General features: G+C 34.5%; 8 protein-coding genes across 8 annotated transcripts; 4 read left to right on the top strand and 4 right to left on the bottom strand.

Moving 5' to 3' along the window:
- Positions 1-984: 984 nt before the first annotated feature.
- On the top strand, positions 985-1,176 carry RO3G_09966 (uncharacterized protein; the record flags this gene model as incomplete). Its single annotated transcript, XM_067664551.1, has 1 exon — positions 985-1,176. The coding sequence occupies one exon, from the start codon at positions 985-987 to the stop codon at positions 1,174-1,176; it is 192 nt and encodes a 63-aa protein (XP_067520652.1).
- A 774-nt stretch (positions 1,177-1,950) lies between these two features.
- RO3G_09967 (uncharacterized protein) lies at positions 1,951-2,973 on the bottom strand (the record flags this gene model as incomplete). The annotated part of the gene is made up of 1 exon (XM_067664552.1): positions 1,951-2,973. One exon carries the CDS (start codon positions 2,971-2,973, stop codon positions 1,951-1,953), a length of 1,023 nt encoding a protein of 340 aa, XP_067520653.1.
- A 1,564-nt stretch (positions 2,974-4,537) lies between these two features.
- Positions 4,538-4,904, top strand: RO3G_09968 (uncharacterized protein; the record flags this gene model as incomplete). Its single annotated transcript, XM_067664553.1, has 2 exons — positions 4,538-4,571; positions 4,678-4,904. The coding sequence occupies 2 exons, from the start codon at positions 4,538-4,540 to the stop codon at positions 4,902-4,904; spliced, it is 261 nt and encodes an 86-aa protein (XP_067520654.1).
- Positions 4,905-7,972: 3,068 nt separating this feature from the next.
- On the top strand, positions 7,973-8,590 carry RO3G_09969 (uncharacterized protein; the record flags this gene model as incomplete). The annotated part of the gene is made up of 1 exon (XM_067664554.1): positions 7,973-8,590. One exon carries the CDS (start codon positions 7,973-7,975, stop codon positions 8,588-8,590), a length of 618 nt encoding a protein of 205 aa, XP_067520655.1.
- Positions 8,591-9,099: 509 nt separating this feature from the next.
- Positions 9,100-11,308, bottom strand: RO3G_09970 (uncharacterized protein; the record flags this gene model as incomplete). The annotated part of the gene is made up of 10 exons (XM_067664555.1): positions 9,100-9,345; positions 9,400-9,432; positions 9,480-9,607; positions 9,807-10,084; positions 10,137-10,405; positions 10,456-10,539; positions 10,656-10,817; positions 10,873-10,967; positions 11,122-11,212; positions 11,297-11,308. 10 exons carry the CDS (start codon positions 11,306-11,308, stop codon positions 9,100-9,102), a joined length of 1,398 nt encoding a protein of 465 aa, XP_067520656.1.
- A 297-nt stretch (positions 11,309-11,605) lies between these two features.
- RO3G_09971 (uncharacterized protein) lies at positions 11,606-12,788 on the bottom strand (the record flags this gene model as incomplete). Its single annotated transcript, XM_067664556.1, has 6 exons — positions 11,606-11,705; positions 11,774-11,985; positions 12,036-12,179; positions 12,252-12,375; positions 12,426-12,690; positions 12,746-12,788. The coding sequence occupies 6 exons, from the start codon at positions 12,786-12,788 to the stop codon at positions 11,606-11,608; spliced, it is 888 nt and encodes a 295-aa protein (XP_067520657.1).
- Positions 12,789-13,476: 688 nt separating this feature from the next.
- On the bottom strand, positions 13,477-14,245 carry RO3G_09972 (uncharacterized protein; the record flags this gene model as incomplete). The annotated part of the gene is made up of 3 exons (XM_067664557.1): positions 13,477-13,545; positions 13,600-13,737; positions 13,796-14,245. The coding sequence occupies 3 exons, from the start codon at positions 14,243-14,245 to the stop codon at positions 13,477-13,479; spliced, it is 657 nt and encodes a 218-aa protein (XP_067520658.1).
- A 562-nt stretch (positions 14,246-14,807) lies between these two features.
- RO3G_09973 (uncharacterized protein) lies at positions 14,808-15,752 on the top strand (the record flags this gene model as incomplete). Its single annotated transcript, XM_067664558.1, has 3 exons — positions 14,808-15,076; positions 15,123-15,505; positions 15,556-15,752. 3 exons carry the CDS (start codon positions 14,808-14,810, stop codon positions 15,750-15,752), a joined length of 849 nt encoding a protein of 282 aa, XP_067520659.1.
- Between the last annotated feature and the right edge of the window lie 557 nt (positions 15,753-16,309).

Below are 16,309 nucleotides of genomic sequence, written 5' to 3' on the forward strand. Positions count from 1 at the left end.
TCGGAGGACCATTGTTCGTAGTAACTTATATTATTACTTTATTACATGTGTAAATACCACAACATCGCAAAAGCCAACAAGTCATATGTCATACCCAATATTCAAAAGAGATTGAAAACATTGCTGGAAGAATAAAAGAAATATTTTTAGTGCTGAAATGAGATTTTTCTTTAATTCGACAACTTGGTGCTCATGTTGTTTTTGGGTGTGTCCAGACAGGCGGGCATTCTGGACATTTTTTTTTTTTACTTTGGCGTGTCCAGACAGGCGGGCATTCTGGACATTTTTTTTTTTTACTTTGCGTGTCCAGCCAGACAGGTCTTTTTTTTTTTTTACAACTGGCATTACTGGCATACAATTCAGCTGTTGCATTATAACAAGGGGGAGTGAAAAGTTATAACACGAGTATGAAAGGTTATAAACATGAAATGGTTTTTTCAGATAGATCAAACTCCTGCAAAAAAGCTTCACTCAACGTTGAATGCCCATGTTTTCGTAGAAAGATAGTTTCTTCAGAGCGCTTGACTGTTACGACACTTGTCCAAGCATTTATGAGAATGCGTAACAATTCCTTTAAAATCACATAGTTTCAAGCTATTGGAAGCTTCAGTGATCCGGGTCATCAACGTTTCCTTGTCAAGAAACTTGTTACGTTTCACTTTGCTTTTGACCACTGACCAGAATTGTTCAATTGGATTGAGCTCAGGTGAATATGGTGGTAAGTAAACGCAGTGGTAGCCGCGAGATTCTACGTATTTGGCTATGTCTTCTGATGTATGGATAGGAGCATTATCCATCACAAGATAGTGACCTTTCATGTGCGGATACTGGTCCATTTCATCCATTGTGGTTTTCAGAAAACTGACATAGTGTCCCGTAACCGTTCCTTTGCTTGTATGCGCAATGCCATCTCCCCTCTTTCTCTTTTTATTGGATGGAGGCTGAGGAAGTCTAAGGCTGCATTTGATTAGACCCTCAGCAGAAATGGCACCTAAAATGGTTGTTGTTGTTGCTCGTGTTTTGGGAACTGTGACCACTGCCGGTGTACCTTTCCTTGACCATGCCATGCTACGTTTCAAATTAATATGGAAAGCAGATTCGTCAAGAAAGACACAGTTTCTCGTAAAATCCATGTCTGTTTTTTCCCATTTACGAATCCAATTCAAGCGCTCTTGAATTTTTTCTTCGCTGTTCCGATCTATGGGTTGTAGTCGAGCTTTTTTGAGAGACAAATTGCAATGTTCTTTTACAAAATCAAACAATGTTGTTTTAGATACTTTTAATTCTGTGAATATCTGCTTTAACTTCTTCATTACTTCGTCTAAGACGACTGAAGGATTCTCATCAATGCACTCGAGAATAACGCTTTTGTGATCCTCATGGAGAATACGTGGACGACCAGTCTTTTTTCGTTTTTCAAAGACACTGTCAGGATCCTTCTCGTACTGTTTAGCCCAGTTTTATGCTGTACGAACATGAATCCCGAGTTGTTTTGCAGCAGCGGCCGCACTCATACATCTCTCAAGCAGCAGCTTGAAGAACCTCACTTTATCCTGATCCGAATAGCGTGTATAATTTCGCTTCACGGATGTTTCCCTCATAATAACATCACTACTAGGCTTTCTCTCCTCCGTCTGCATTGTCTCTACTTCTTTCTCGCTCTCCAGAGGCAATTGAGCTAAGTATTGTGTATGAGAGCTCAACGTTTCAAGACGAAACTGTTCCTCATCAACTATACAGTGGGTCAAAATACCTCACAAACGTATGATGATTTTTACTTATTTTTGATGTAATTCCATGAGAAATTGGCTCAATCATTTCAAATTTGAAATATAAAGTCATCCATATGTATGCTACTGTGTACCAAAATTTTAAACTCAGATCATTAGCTGAGATCTATTAGGAGACAGATACTTAACCTCGGTCTATTTGTGAGGTATTTTGACTTTATTAATATCTAGTTGATCCGCCCTTTTCAGCAATGACAGCTTGTATTCTTTCTAGCATACTGTCAATATACTTCAAGCATTGATCCTTAGTAAAGGAATTCCACTCTTTTTCCACTCTCTGCCACAGTTCGTGCATGCTTTTTGCTCTATTTTCGTACATACTTAGCTTCAGCTTAAGATGGTGCCATATATGCTCGATTGGATTCAAATCAGGACTTTGGGATGGCCAGTCATCAATATAACGCATGCTGTTATCTTCCATATACTGTTTTGTTGACTTTGATCGGTGTTTTGGGTCGTTGTCATGCTGAAAAATGGATGATTTCCAATCTAGGCCATAGTACCCGAGTGTGTCTTTAAGGCTTGTACCAAGGATTTCTTGGTACACCTCTGAATTCATGGTGCCATCATATATCTGACAGGCATACCCGGGTCCCTCACTGGTTATACAGCCCCACAACATGATACCACCACCACCATGCTTCACTGTAACTTCAATGTGATGAGGCTGAAGACGGTCTCCTTTACGCTTCCAGTAGTATTTACAGCCATCCGAGCCCCAAATATTAATTTTGGTTTCATCCGAGAAGATGACACGTCGCCAGTCGTGAATGGTCCAATACTGATGCTTTTTAGCCCAAGCTAATCGAGCTTTCTTGTGCTGTGCAGTGAGTAAAGGCTTCTTCTTTTTTATCTCAGCAAAAATCTCCACAGAATGCAAAGCGTTAATAGCGGATTGGTACGACATAGAATAGCCCAACTCTTCCAACTTCAGGTGGACCTCCTTGGCAGTCCTTAATGAGCCGTTTAGGACCTCTCGCTTGATTAGACGACGAGTGATGTCGCTTACAAGGCGTTGTTTGCCACCTTTCTTGCGAATCCGGTTAGGCATCCACTTATTTGCATAGTTGATAACGGTGTTTTGATGCACTCCAAACCGTTTTGCAATAACATCAGTCGATACATCATGCTCTAGTGCTGATTTGATGTCCATTTGAGCTTCGTATGGTAAGGATTTGGGCATTTTTGCAGACAGATGGATGATGCTGTAGATGGAAATTTACTTACGGATTAGCGAAAGAAAGAATAACCAATTCTTTTCCAAAGTTTAAATTTTATGTCCCGGGGTGACTGCGCTATCCGGGAAATATTTAAAACTTGCCGCAACATTGTTTGGAATGACCTATGGCGGAGAAAAGAAATAATTGATGGAAGTCAAAATACCTCACAAATAGACCGCCTCCAGTTCATAGTTACTTATTCGCTCATTTTTCAATTTCCGTCGTCGGAACTTTGTGCAAATATACTCAACGTATTGGACAGCACCTGTGCAAAATTTGAGAAAGATGCAAATATTATTGAGTAATCCAGAAGACTACAACCTCAAAAAGTGCTGAGGTTTGTGAGGTATTTTGACCCACTGTATAATCCATTGGTTCAGGTCTGCCATATTCGTCCACGATGGAACCTTTCCCATTTTCAAACAAGAATTGAATGTTCATTATTTATGATCTCTGATGTAATTGTGAAAAAGAAATAAAACAAGGACAAGCACTTGGCACGCTCTTATATACCCAACAAATGCCAAGGCTTTTTTGTCTTACAAATTATTTTTAGCCAAGGCGAATTTATATGTTGTACAATACGAATTTTATTATCGCCATCAGGCGAATTGATTTTCCACCAGGGCGAATTTATTTTTCGTGCAACCTGAATTTTGTTCTCGCCACAAGGCGAATTTACTTTCCGGAAAGAGTGTATTAGGTTGCATTGAGACTATGTACAGTAGGTCAAAAACTGCTGCAAGGAATCCATTTTTCTTGGTTTTTGTAGTGCACATCCTGTTACAATGGCACAAACTGCCTCTGTTTCCACATAGTAAATCTTCTACATGTCTTGAAAAATCCGAAAGAGTTTAAGTCCTATTGGATAAGTATTGAAGGAAGTATGAGATGCGCAATTTGAAAATTTGGAAAAACGAAAATTTGAACGGAATTGTGGAATAGGCGTGTTATTTCTCTCGATTAATAAAAGTAATAAAATAAGTCGAAAAATCGATGAGTCTCTTGAACCTCTTTATTGAGTAAGGACGAGAGAGAGAGCCCATTCAATACAAACTACGTCTTAGAATATAATAATGTGATTTAGGGTCCGAGGTAGTACGGTATAAATTGTGTGGGCTGTTTATCGTATATAGCACTTTGGCTATATATGATATACAGTCAAATTATTAGTTGAAGAATCTTTTGAGTGATCTCACACGACACTAAGAAAATTATTAAGGTAAATACGACAGGAATGAATTTATTTATTAATATTTAGTTGATCCTCCTTTTCTATTGGTAGCGCTTGAGTTCTTTTCGAAATGTTATCCACATGACTTCTGAAAAGATATTTATCGAAATCAATTCATATTTTATCAACTTGTTCCCAAAGCACATGCGTGTTCTTTGCTCTACGTTCGTAATATTTGAGATTCAACTTCAATTGATGTCATACGTGCTCGATTGAATTTAAGTCCGGGCTCTGAGCTGGCCAATCGTTAATATAGCTCTCTTGGTTACTACATAACTTGGCCATTGTAAATTATGCCTTGTGCTTTGGGTCATTGTCATGCTAAAAGTAAATGTTGGACCAGTCGAAATTGTAGTACTTCATAGTATCACAAAACGTAGTGTTCAAAATATACTGGTAAACACCCGAGTACAACTTTCCATCGTAAATCTAGCAAGCATATCCTGGTGCTTCAGAGGTTATACAACACCAGGACATCAATTTGCTAGCTTCATGCTGGATTACAAAATCCAGGTCATGATGTTGAAAAAGGTCACTTGGCCTTTTCCGATAGTGATCACCACCATCAAAGCCCTATACGTTGATCTTGGTTTCATTAAAGTAAACGATTTGTTGTCAGTCAACCATTGCCCAATCCTGATGCTCCTTGTTCCATTTTAACTGATGCTACGTATGCACTTTTGTCTGAAATGGCTCCTTTTTTTCTATCAGAAAATGGAACTCCATTGATTTCAGTACGTTAATTTCTGACTGGTATGAGATATCATAGCCAAATCCAACCAGCTCCCGGTACACCTCTTTAGAAGCCTTTAGAACCCATTTCATGACTTTTCTTTTGATTAACTGCTTCGTCACTTTGGAGAATACTGCAGGTCTATCACCTGTGATCACTGTCCTACTTGAAAACAACGTTATAAAGTATCTGCTAACAGTTGATTCGTGTAATCCAGTCTCCTTAGCAATATCATATTTTGATGTGGATCCGGTTAATGTCTGTTTGAGATCGTTTACTTTCTCCTCTGACAGTGATTTATGCATGCAATTGACGAGAGGGTAAAAAAGAGAAATAATTTAAACAAGGGAATATAAAATTTAAAATAAAGAAATTGTAAGCACTCTTAAATACCGATAGCATTCTAATCAAGTCAGAAGTGAGAAAAATTGTGATGGCAACCGGTTGGGTCGTACTAACATTCATTATTTCAAACATATGTAAACAAGTAAAAAATACCGGATGTTTAAAATATTACCTTTAGCAGTATCAAATTCCACCAATAACCATTGCCCATATCCGATAGTTGACGAATAAATGCACTTTCTATTGAGGTACAAACAGTCAAAGTTTGAGATAGTTTGGTGCAGTACCCATGGACAACCAGCTGTAAAACCTGAATTTTGCAATTCCTTGCAGCAGTTTTTTGATCTACTGTATGTCAGAATAGAATATTGTTTTTCTTTGCATAGTAACTTTATTGATCTAAACGAATGATTGAGAAATAATCCTATCAATAATCCGATTGGTGCCTTAATAGTTCCTGTTGTCTCCATTATTAGGTTTCAGTCTTTCTGTAGTTATTTAGTAACCGAGTTTACTCAAACCCAATAACCACTCAGGAACAAAATACAAGTGTCGTCTTAAACAACGATTCCATGGATGCCTATTTATAAATGCAACACTAGTAGCTTAGAACAACGATTTATAATATAATTATGCAAGATAAGATTACATGGAACAAGATATGATGACAATGCCCCAATCCATAATGAAACATCAAGAAAGAACCAATTGATTTAACTCAATCGTCCCCATGAATTATTATTCAAAAGAATATAAATATCCCACCTAAATCCTCATTGAAAAAAGGATAACTTTAACTTGGATATAATCAAGAATAAAAAGTATCTCAAAGTAATTATTGTTTTGGTGCTTTTTTATTTCTTTTTATCTTCGCTTATTACATCTTGTACTGTAAGCGTTCTTCTAATATTCGGGTACTTTAGCAAGTGTTATCTCTAATTATGATTATGAAAACTTTTCATTTGTTCTTTTGTATGTCTGTCATAGATTATCTTTTATTCTGGGAATTCCTCAATGATTTGAATAACGTTATTTTACGCGTTATTTCAATCATGTGAAAGATTAGCAATATTCCTGACATTGGTTTGGATTTTGTTGTTTTAGTTGATACCTCTTCTTATCAAAGAACTCTCATGAATACAATACATATTCTAAAAGAATATGTTTAATTGGAATTGATTGTATGATCTTATTTAAATAAACTTATATTTTATTTTATTTTAACTATGATCTTGTATTAAGACTTATATTTATTAATGTCAACTACAATCAGTTACTGTTGTACAATAGCTTTGATATTGCCAAAAACAAGATCATCATTCTACTTTAATTTGGAAAACTGCCCTCCCTCTTACACCGCAACTTACAAAATGTTACACTACTGGCCGACATGTCGCGCCTTATTCTATTTTGTAATTTTTAGATTAGTTTATCTTATTTATTTTGCATAAGTTTAACTCTATCCTTAATCTATAACATTTCCTTGCAACCGTCTCTTAAGTAAGCCCCTTGCTTTACTCTACACGGTGCAAAAAATAAAGAAAAAAATGAGGCTCTTAATTTAAAAAATGAAGTTATACTAATTTTTTTAAAGGATTTTGTCAATGTTGCGTTTAATAGTTATTTACCAGTGGAAGCTTAACATTTGAATGATAAATAAATATTTTCCATTATGCAAACTGGCGTACAATTTCTTTATCCAAGACGACAAATCAAATATATCGTTGAACTTAGAGATATTGAAAGCACTGTTCAATCTCATTTTTTTTTAAAAAGAACACACACACTTTTTTAATGCTTAGAAAAAAGAATGACGTTTCGAATTTTATGAATTTGATTTTTATGCTGTCTTCTACTTTCGACCTGTCTTGTAATGAACGTTGGCAGCTTGTGAGAGGATCATAAGGAAATAGAAGCATCTTCGTCGATCTTCATCTGAATAAGTATTGTAAGCTAAGGTTCGTTCTTTCCTAGGATATTATTCCCTCATATCAGTGCCCTTAGGTTCATGAATTTCGGTTTACTATTTTTTTATTTTTGATGTACTTAAGCAAATTCGTTCAAATTCGTTAAATGAAAATGAGTGATCTACTACAAAAGCAGCCGCTTATCTCTCAGTCTTATCTACAACCCCACCTCTATCATTTTTGTAAAAGAAATTCATTATCAAAAGAAATAGTTAAGGAAAGATAAAACTCAAACAGTTGGTTAAATTATTTGTAGTAGGTGGCCAATTTATTTTCGAAAAGCTGGACAAGTTAGTCTCAAAAAGAGGGCGGAGTTTTCAAACATTTGGTAAAATGAGAATGGAAGCACTATAATCAGTGCTTTTTGAACGTACAAATTGATTTTTTATTTTTGATCTCAGAGAATAAAAAGTGTTACAAACATCAGGTTCCTTTTGTACTACAACATTGCCATGATGACACCATGACGAGTTATCCACCATGTGGAAATGCCTATTTTGTTGAGCGAGACAAAAGAAAAAATGGTATCATTTTTCATTTTTTTTTTTTTTTCTTTTTCTTTTTCTTTTTCTATTCTTTCTTTTCTTCAAATCTATTCCGCAACTTCATTCCTTTTTTTTCCCCTCTTTTTCTTTCTCACTTTTCTCTCCTTTTTATCTTTCAGCCTCTTCCTTCTTTAAATTATGCTTGAAAGAAAGAAATCTGCAAAATTAAAAAGCCTATTTCGTCCTCAACAAGAAGTAGCAGTGACATCGAATAAAAAGGCTGCAGGTCAGCTAAAGATTTCCTCACCCATACTTCAACACTCAACAAGTATCTATTCCCTTGTTTCACCTATCAGAACCACATTTTCCAATCAACCTATGCCTTCAAATACTCTATTAGTGAGTTCCATGAACAAAAGACCCGAGAGACCGGAGTATCCTTTAACAAGAGATGAGAGTTGTATCAAGACACACAGAAATCGTCGTCATTCATGTTCTTCAACTATTTTATACGACGACCAACAAGGACCTAAACCACAACCACCTAAGAGTACATTTTACAATAAACTACGGGATCGACGTCGCAGTAGTACTAAAAGTGGAAACACTAACGCTGCAGCTTCTATTGTTACCATTGAACCATCAATCAGTAAATCGACACCATTACTACATAAAGTAAAGACGTATAATGTAGGCAAACGAGTGATTAGTAAGGATGAATTGGAAAAACAAAGAAAAATTAAGGAATTGGAGGATTTGATTACAGGTCGTAGAGGAAGTACACTTAAATTGACACTTACACCCAAAGGGTTGTAATTAATAGCTTATATATGAATACATACTCTTATACTTTTACTAATAAATATACATACATTTATATATTACTATGTACTTTTACTTTTATCCATAAAATCATAAAAGGCTCTTTGAGGCAATTCAACATTGCCAATCATTTTCATTCTCTTTTTTCCTTCTTTTTGCTTTTGTAATAGCTTCATTTTTCGTGATACATCACCGCCGTACTATATGCATAAACAAATCAATGTAAGACCTACCAATTAATTAACACAACTTACACATTTGGCTGTGACATTCTTCCGCATGGCTGGTACACTAATAAAAAGTTATTTTTTGATTTCATTAAAGAAAAAAAAAAAGGGCTCACGTTTCTCTAGCAATGATCCTCGTTCCTAAAGCTGTTTGAATGGAAATTTCAAAGAGCTGTCTTTGAATGATTCCCTTTAGTCTTTTAACCCAATCACGCCCAACAAATTCTGTTTGTGAGCGATGAAGGATAACAGAAAGCGCATCAACTGGTTTAGAATTTAATAGTACTGACATCTATAGAAAACGTTAGATCTTGTTTCTATAAAAAGAGTCTCATGAACTACCTTCACTAGATCACTGTCTTCATATCCTGCATCTTCGTAATCAAATGAGGCATATCCAGAGGATCTACTCTTGAGCTCGTCATAGAAATCAGACACTACTTCAGCCAATGGAAGTCTATACTTCATCATCACACGTGTTTCATCAACATACATGTATTCTAATTGTTCACCTCTACGTGCCTATATTAGCAAAATAAATAACACATACATTTTGTTATAACAAATATAATTTACACCACATAGTTCAATTAATTTTCCCATATATTCCTATATAACATTCAGTCTTGTTTTTTTAAAAAATTATGAAACCTTACATCGGGAAATATTAAAGTAGCTAAAACCATAGGCTCTTGAAGTTTGGATACTCTAAGTGATCTTTCATCCGTATCAGGAAAATCGGATGGATTTCTAACAAGCTTTGAAGTACCATCCTTGTAAATAACTAATAGTAATAGCAATAGTAAGCCTTTTTTACAAAATTCCTTTTGTGCTGTAGATGATACCTCTGTAGGGTACTGTGGGTTGAGTAACGATAATATTTGCGTCGTATTCCTATCAAGAAAATAAGCAACGGAATAAAAATGTACTTTTTCAGGTTACATTTTCTAATCTTTGTCTAAACACGTCCATGTGTAACGTACCCAAGAAACCCAAACGCCATCCTTGACCAAGTGCATGACTCGTTTCTTTATGAACAGTGACACTTGCATCATTTAAGGTGAGTTTCTTGATATTTTCATCCAATTTACGAAAGTCATTTGTGTCTACCGGGAAAATACCAGCAAAGACCATAGATTGAGCAGGTTGAAAGCCAGGCAAAGTTTCTACTTTTTCTCCTACATGATAAAAGGTATCACCGATATGTGCTTCAGAAGCACTCTTCATACCACATACAATATATCCCACTTGTCCAGCATGTCTAGAAATAGTAAAAAATGAATACTAATAATAAATAAGGTAGCTAGACCTACAAATAACCAGTAGGTACTTGTTCTGGATGCATAATGCCAACTTCTGTGATTTCGTATTTGGTGTCTGAATGAGCGGATAGTACTTTATCACCTTTTTTAAGCACACCATCTTTGACTCCCAGCATACATACAACGCCTACATATTTGTCATACCACGAATCAAATAATAATCCCCTAAATGGCTTTTTAATCGATCCCTCAGGTGCAGGTATTTTCTCGATGACAGTTGGTAATACTTTATCAATGTTAATTCCAGATTTCGCAGAAATCTAAGTATGTCAAATCAGCTTCCTTTTCCCTTCATCTCTGCCAAACATACCTGAAGAATGGATGATGTATCTAATTCAAATGCACTTTGAATTTGTTGCATCACTCTTTCAGGTTCTGCTCCAGGTAAATCAATCTAAAAAAGGTAGTTAAGGCATCACAACCTCTTATTCCCACCATTACTTGACATACTTTATTTAATACGGGTATAATCTCTAATCCTTCTCCAAAAGCTAAATAGAAATTAGCTACAGTCTGTGCCTGAATTCCTTGAGCTGCATCTACTAATAAAAGAGTTCCCTGGCACGCGGCTAAAGAACGAGATACTTCATAGCTAAAATCGACATGTCCCGGTGTATCAATCAAGTTTAAGAGATATTCTTTTCCTTTATAGTTATAAAACATTGAAACAGTCTATAAGAGGCTGTTAATTTGTATGTATGTAAAAACACTCAATGCTTGAACATACTTGAGCTTTAACAGTAATACCACGTTCCCTTTCTACTTTTAATTTGTCTAATACTTGCTTATTTGATCCAGTAGCCGATATTGTGTTTGTCAATTCTAATAATCTAATAAATAGTTCATTCCCCCTTCCTTCTCTTCCCTTCCCTTCCTGCTTTTTACCTATCAGCTAGTGTGCTTTTTCCATGATCTGTTTACATACACATGCACAAGAAGGTTATTTATGAATTAAATATTTTCCCGTTGTATTTACCAATGTGGGCAATTATACTAAAGTTTCTTATGTTTTCTGCAGGAAAATCAGGTAGATCAATACTCTTTTTCGGGTTGGCACTTTTCAATCTCTATTTTGTGTGAAAAATATATAAGATACTACTTTCTTCTCACGTGCACATAATTTTACTTCAGTTGTACTTTTAGAATTCCACCTCTTGTGACATTGTGGTAGTATCAAACAGTGCTTATTACATATTCTACTATTTAATCTTATTGGTAATCTTTTCAAAAGCAAACCTGTGCTCATGTTTTGATTTTTTTTGATTTTTTAGAAAAAGAAACAGTTTGACATTTGCATATCCCCTGGAGGCACTTTCATTCGTGGCTTATATTTCCTTTTATGGCAAATGGCTAAGTTTATTCATGCTCTTTGATTTGACTTGATGCCAGATCGTGTATAAATCAATGTACCAAAAAAGACAAGAACTGTACCCATTTTAGTTCCAAAGCCAAAGTGATTTTCAAAGTAAATAATTGAAATGATTAAAGAAGTGAATTTCCGTAAATTGAGAATCAAGTTTAAAGTTAAAGAAGTTGTAATTGATGTCATACGATTCACACCTTTAATACATACATATCTAAGCATATGGTTAGTTTATTCTTTATATTTCATTTTTGAGTATCCTTACTGTGTCACAACGTTCATTATAAAATAAGTCCAAAGTTTACGAATCTTGATGGTATAAAGTACAGCCCTGATGGGTTCAGGAACCACGCTAACAAGTATCGGAATTTGATTTATAGCTTCTGAAATAGGTATTCGTGTTGATTTGTTGTATTCATGTACTTGATTAAGCAAATGATTTGAAAAGATTAAAAAGAATGGTAAAGCAAGAAAATGCTTAAAAGATATTAGTGCTCTTTGATTTATTAGGATTACTTATAACTTACTGTGTAGAATAATCCTTCTCGCCAATGCTTGCCATATTTTTTATATGTTACTTCTTGAAATAAGCCCATGATTGCAGATAATATCATGGCAACAACAAGTAATGCAATACCAGTATTAAACTCGGTCGTATTCCCAGTATTATTCTATTTAATAAAATTGATACCATTTTTTTGGTTTGTATATGTTAATGTGTGTGTGTATATGTTGATATTTACTTTTCCTGCGTGTACAGGTGCATATTTTTTTATTACCTCTATCTGATTTGATGCATTATCCAATGTTGCCACAATCACGCCTATGGTTACAAATAAAACGCCAAAAATTTGTCCAAAAGAATATCTTGCAAAACCATTTTATATCACAAAAACCTATCAAATTCTTTTATTTACCTTTTGCCTAATACAATTGTGCCCATAATCATGTTCACAATTAATCCACCACTTCTAAAAATGATATGCAAAGGTATAGAGATATTATAACTCAAAGCTGCCATATTCAATAACGATACAATAAAGAATAATGTAACAAGGAGTAACCAATGTGTTAGTGGAACCATTGTCTTTTTCAATTTTGGCCCATATTTTCCCCAAGTCAGTTGGTGCCTTAAACCTTCTACTGCAGTGAACAAGAATTGTCCAAAAGTAATCATTTGGCCTATATATACTTTGTTATATACAAGCAAATTTTGTTTTATTTTTCTCCATTTTACCACTTCTAGGCGCGTCTCTACAAACATTATGTAAGTTATTCATATTAAAAAAAATGTATAATTTACGTTATGAGTACTTCGAGAGCAAATACATTACTGCAACAGCCTCCGAAGATAAATGATAGGATCACTGGTATATCTGATGCTACTATACACAGTAATATCTATGAAAAGCTTGCTGTATTATCCATTCTATAGAAAAAGAAAAGAAAAGAAGAAAGCATACGTTTGAGATCAGTCTTCTTTTTTTTCCTATGTTTCCCAGGAAAAATAAGGTGTAAAGTTTAATCTCAATATAATTTAATTGGTTAAAGTATGATCTTGGATTAGACTTGACAAATCAGGAAATTATCACATTTTCCTTTGATGTCACTTTTTTACTCTTGTTTATACAACATTGGCAGCAAGACAAGCAATTGGATCTGTTAGATATATTTAACACCAGAGAAAAACTCTTCTTATTAAATCATACAAAGTTCTCAAGTCATAGGCAAATTTTAAGAAAAAGGAAGAGAGAGGAATCTTTGGGGCCTGAAAGTTTCCTTTTTGAATTCAAAAAGCAGTTGCTTTTAAAAAATGGCAAATGAATAAAAACAGTCAATAAAGAATCTTTGTTATTAAATAAAGTATGATAAAACGTTGGATCGTATTTGATCTCACTTGATAAATTCTTGTTTCACTTTCATTCGTTCCTTACATTTTATAGTAAAAAATGCATTTTTTTATTTACATTATTCTTCATCTATTTGATATGAGGATTGCTGAGTATTAGTGAATTTAATCTTTTCATGCTTTTTAGCCTACATCAATAAATTAACAATTAAAATATAGCAAAAGACAATAAACAAATTTACCCTTTCTTCTGTTAATCGCTTGTTTTTCTCTTTAAGCTTCTCTTTACGTGCATCACTCTTACTGCCTCCACCACCTGCAGTCAATTCCACATTGATTTGTCTCCTTTTAAAGAATGTATGATGAAAACTTAAAGCTTTCTATGAAATAGTAAAGTTAAAAGAAAAAGAAAAAAGAAAGCGTATATCATCTGCTTACATTCAAATCTTTAGAGTTTGTGAATTCCATAAAAGCAAATCCTTTTGGTTTTCCGGTTGCTTTATCAGTCAATAAACGAAGTGATTTTATGTTTTCAACAGTTGAAAAGTGCTTTTGAAGTTCTTCTTTTGTTGTGGTGAAAGGTAAGTTACCAATAAAAACAATATAACGAACATCGGATTGTTGTTTATCGTTCTTTTTAGTTTTTTTTTTCAATGGTTCGGTTTCTTCAGTAGGAACATTAATAGCCACAGCCTTTTGATCTAGATTCTCTTCTGGAGCTTTACGTTTACGATCATCTACTTTCTTTTCTTCTTTTTGAACTTCAGGCTCAATAATATCAGATTCTGGTACTGCTGTATCTTCTGTAAATTCTAATGTTTTCTTTGATCTCTTTTTAAAAGCTTCAGCTTTCCTTTCACGCTTTGTCAATTTTTTTTCTACAGCCATGATTAACAAAAACTTTTTTTTTTCTTGAAAAAAAAGAAAAAAGATTTATTAAATACACAGTCACCACCAGTGTTAAATTCAACTTTAATTTGTCTATGAATTTAGACAAAGGCAGTATAGAGAACATTATAAACATTTGTTTAATTTCTTGTGCTAAAAAGAAAGAGAGAAAGAAACTTATTTTAAATATTGAAAAATGATACCCAGAATGTGATTTTCTATAAGGAACAAGTATTTTATACTTCCACCAGCTCTTTATTCAAACACTTTTTATTTCATGTACAGTCGTTTCACCGCTAATTGGGCTTTTTTTGAATGTTCTTTTCTACTGTTGTACACCGATAGATGCACCATTCATATTTATAATAGAAAATATTGAACATTTTTTTATTTATAAATACACGGCTATTCTCTTTTAATACCAGTTTCTCAGAGACTCTGTGTAGATATCATGTTTATGCTTGTATTTTTTTAAACCAAGTTGCTCAAAATGAAGTTTTACAGAAAAACGGAGCTTAAATTGTCATTTTTTATTTTTTTTTTCCACCCTTGAACAAAAAGTATGCTTCGACGTTTTGGACAATTGAGGTTTCCAAAGGTTATTCAACCCATACGCCATTATACAACCGAGTCAGAGCCTGTTGTTCAGGAAGTCTATCGAGCCAAAAAGAGAAAATTTAATTTTGGCACAGCACTTTTATGTACGATTCCCTTTGTTACTTTTGGATTAGGTACTTGGCAGTTACAAAGACTTCGCTGGAAAGTCAACTTGATCTCCACACTTGAAGATCGGCTTCAAAGAGAGCCTATTCCTTTACCTAAGCGCATAAAGTAAACATGAGTAACGTATCTTTGCATTCATACTAACTAAGGGTAGTGCTGATATACTAGAAGAATATGAATTTCGCAAGGTCTATGCTAGAGGACGTTATAGACATGATCAAGAGATTTTATTGGGTCCTAGAACAAGAGGAGACGGCAACGCTGGTTATTTTGTGATTACACCCTTTGAAAGAGATAATGGAACGACCATCTTGGTCAAAAGAGGATGGATTTCACCCGACAAAAAAGATCAAAAAAGCAGACCGGATAGTTTGGTGACAGATGAAGTAGAAGTGGTTGGATTGATTCGTGTGAATGAAGAAAGAAATTCATTTACCCCAGACAATGATATTGAACATAATCAGTGGTATTGGGCTGATGTGGACACAATCGCTCAATTGACCCATTCACAGCCTGTGATGGTTGAAAGAGTGACAGGTAATAGGCAGAATAGGAACAGTAAGAGGAAAACTAAATGATAAGAGTAGATATATCACCTTATAAAGAACATGTATTGATCGATAAAGGAATACCAGTGGGTAGACCACCAACAGTAGAAATACGTAATCATCATTTGAATTACTTGATTACTTGGTATTCTTTATCTGTTGCTACAACCATTATGCTTTGGAGATTATTAAGACGACCTCCTATTCGTCCAAAGAGTACAATTAAAAGGGTATAATTTTATTTTATTTTGCATTTGTGTTTTGCTCTTCTGCCTAATCATAACAAGATAAATATGTGTATGTTTGTATGATTACCATTACCTCCTGAATTCGTTTCAGCTTCATCTCTTCCATTCTTTCATTTCTAGACTTTTTATTTCTTACGTTGTTATTCTTTTCTACTACGTCAGCAATGGCTTTACAAACTGAAGTATCATTAGATAAGTTTAAAATGTCCACCACATCTTCAGAGTCTAATATCATGCCTTTTCCTTCAGACTCTTCTAATTCTTCTTCTTCTGTAGTCGTAGCTTCTTGTTCAATTAATTCGATATTTTCTGACAAGTCCAAGTAGGACTGAAGAACCTCTTTGCCGTTTTTCCATTCAGTCATCATCGTTTCAAATCCTTCTTGAACAGCCAAATAATCTGCCATGACTTTTTGTTTACTTTCAAGCGTGTCTGATTGTCGCACATTCTCATTGCATAGATAAATTTTAGCCTCTATTGTCTTCAACTCTTGTGTAAGCAAAGACAAGCGATGAATAAATGACTTTAATCCGGAATCTTGTGTT

This window comes from Rhizopus delemar, genomic scaffold (assembly GCF_000149305.1).
Source record: "Rhizopus delemar RA 99-880 supercont3.7 genomic scaffold, whole genome shotgun sequence".
Classification (NCBI taxonomy): Eukaryota; Fungi; Mucoromycota; class Mucoromycetes; order Mucorales; family Rhizopodaceae; genus Rhizopus; species Rhizopus delemar.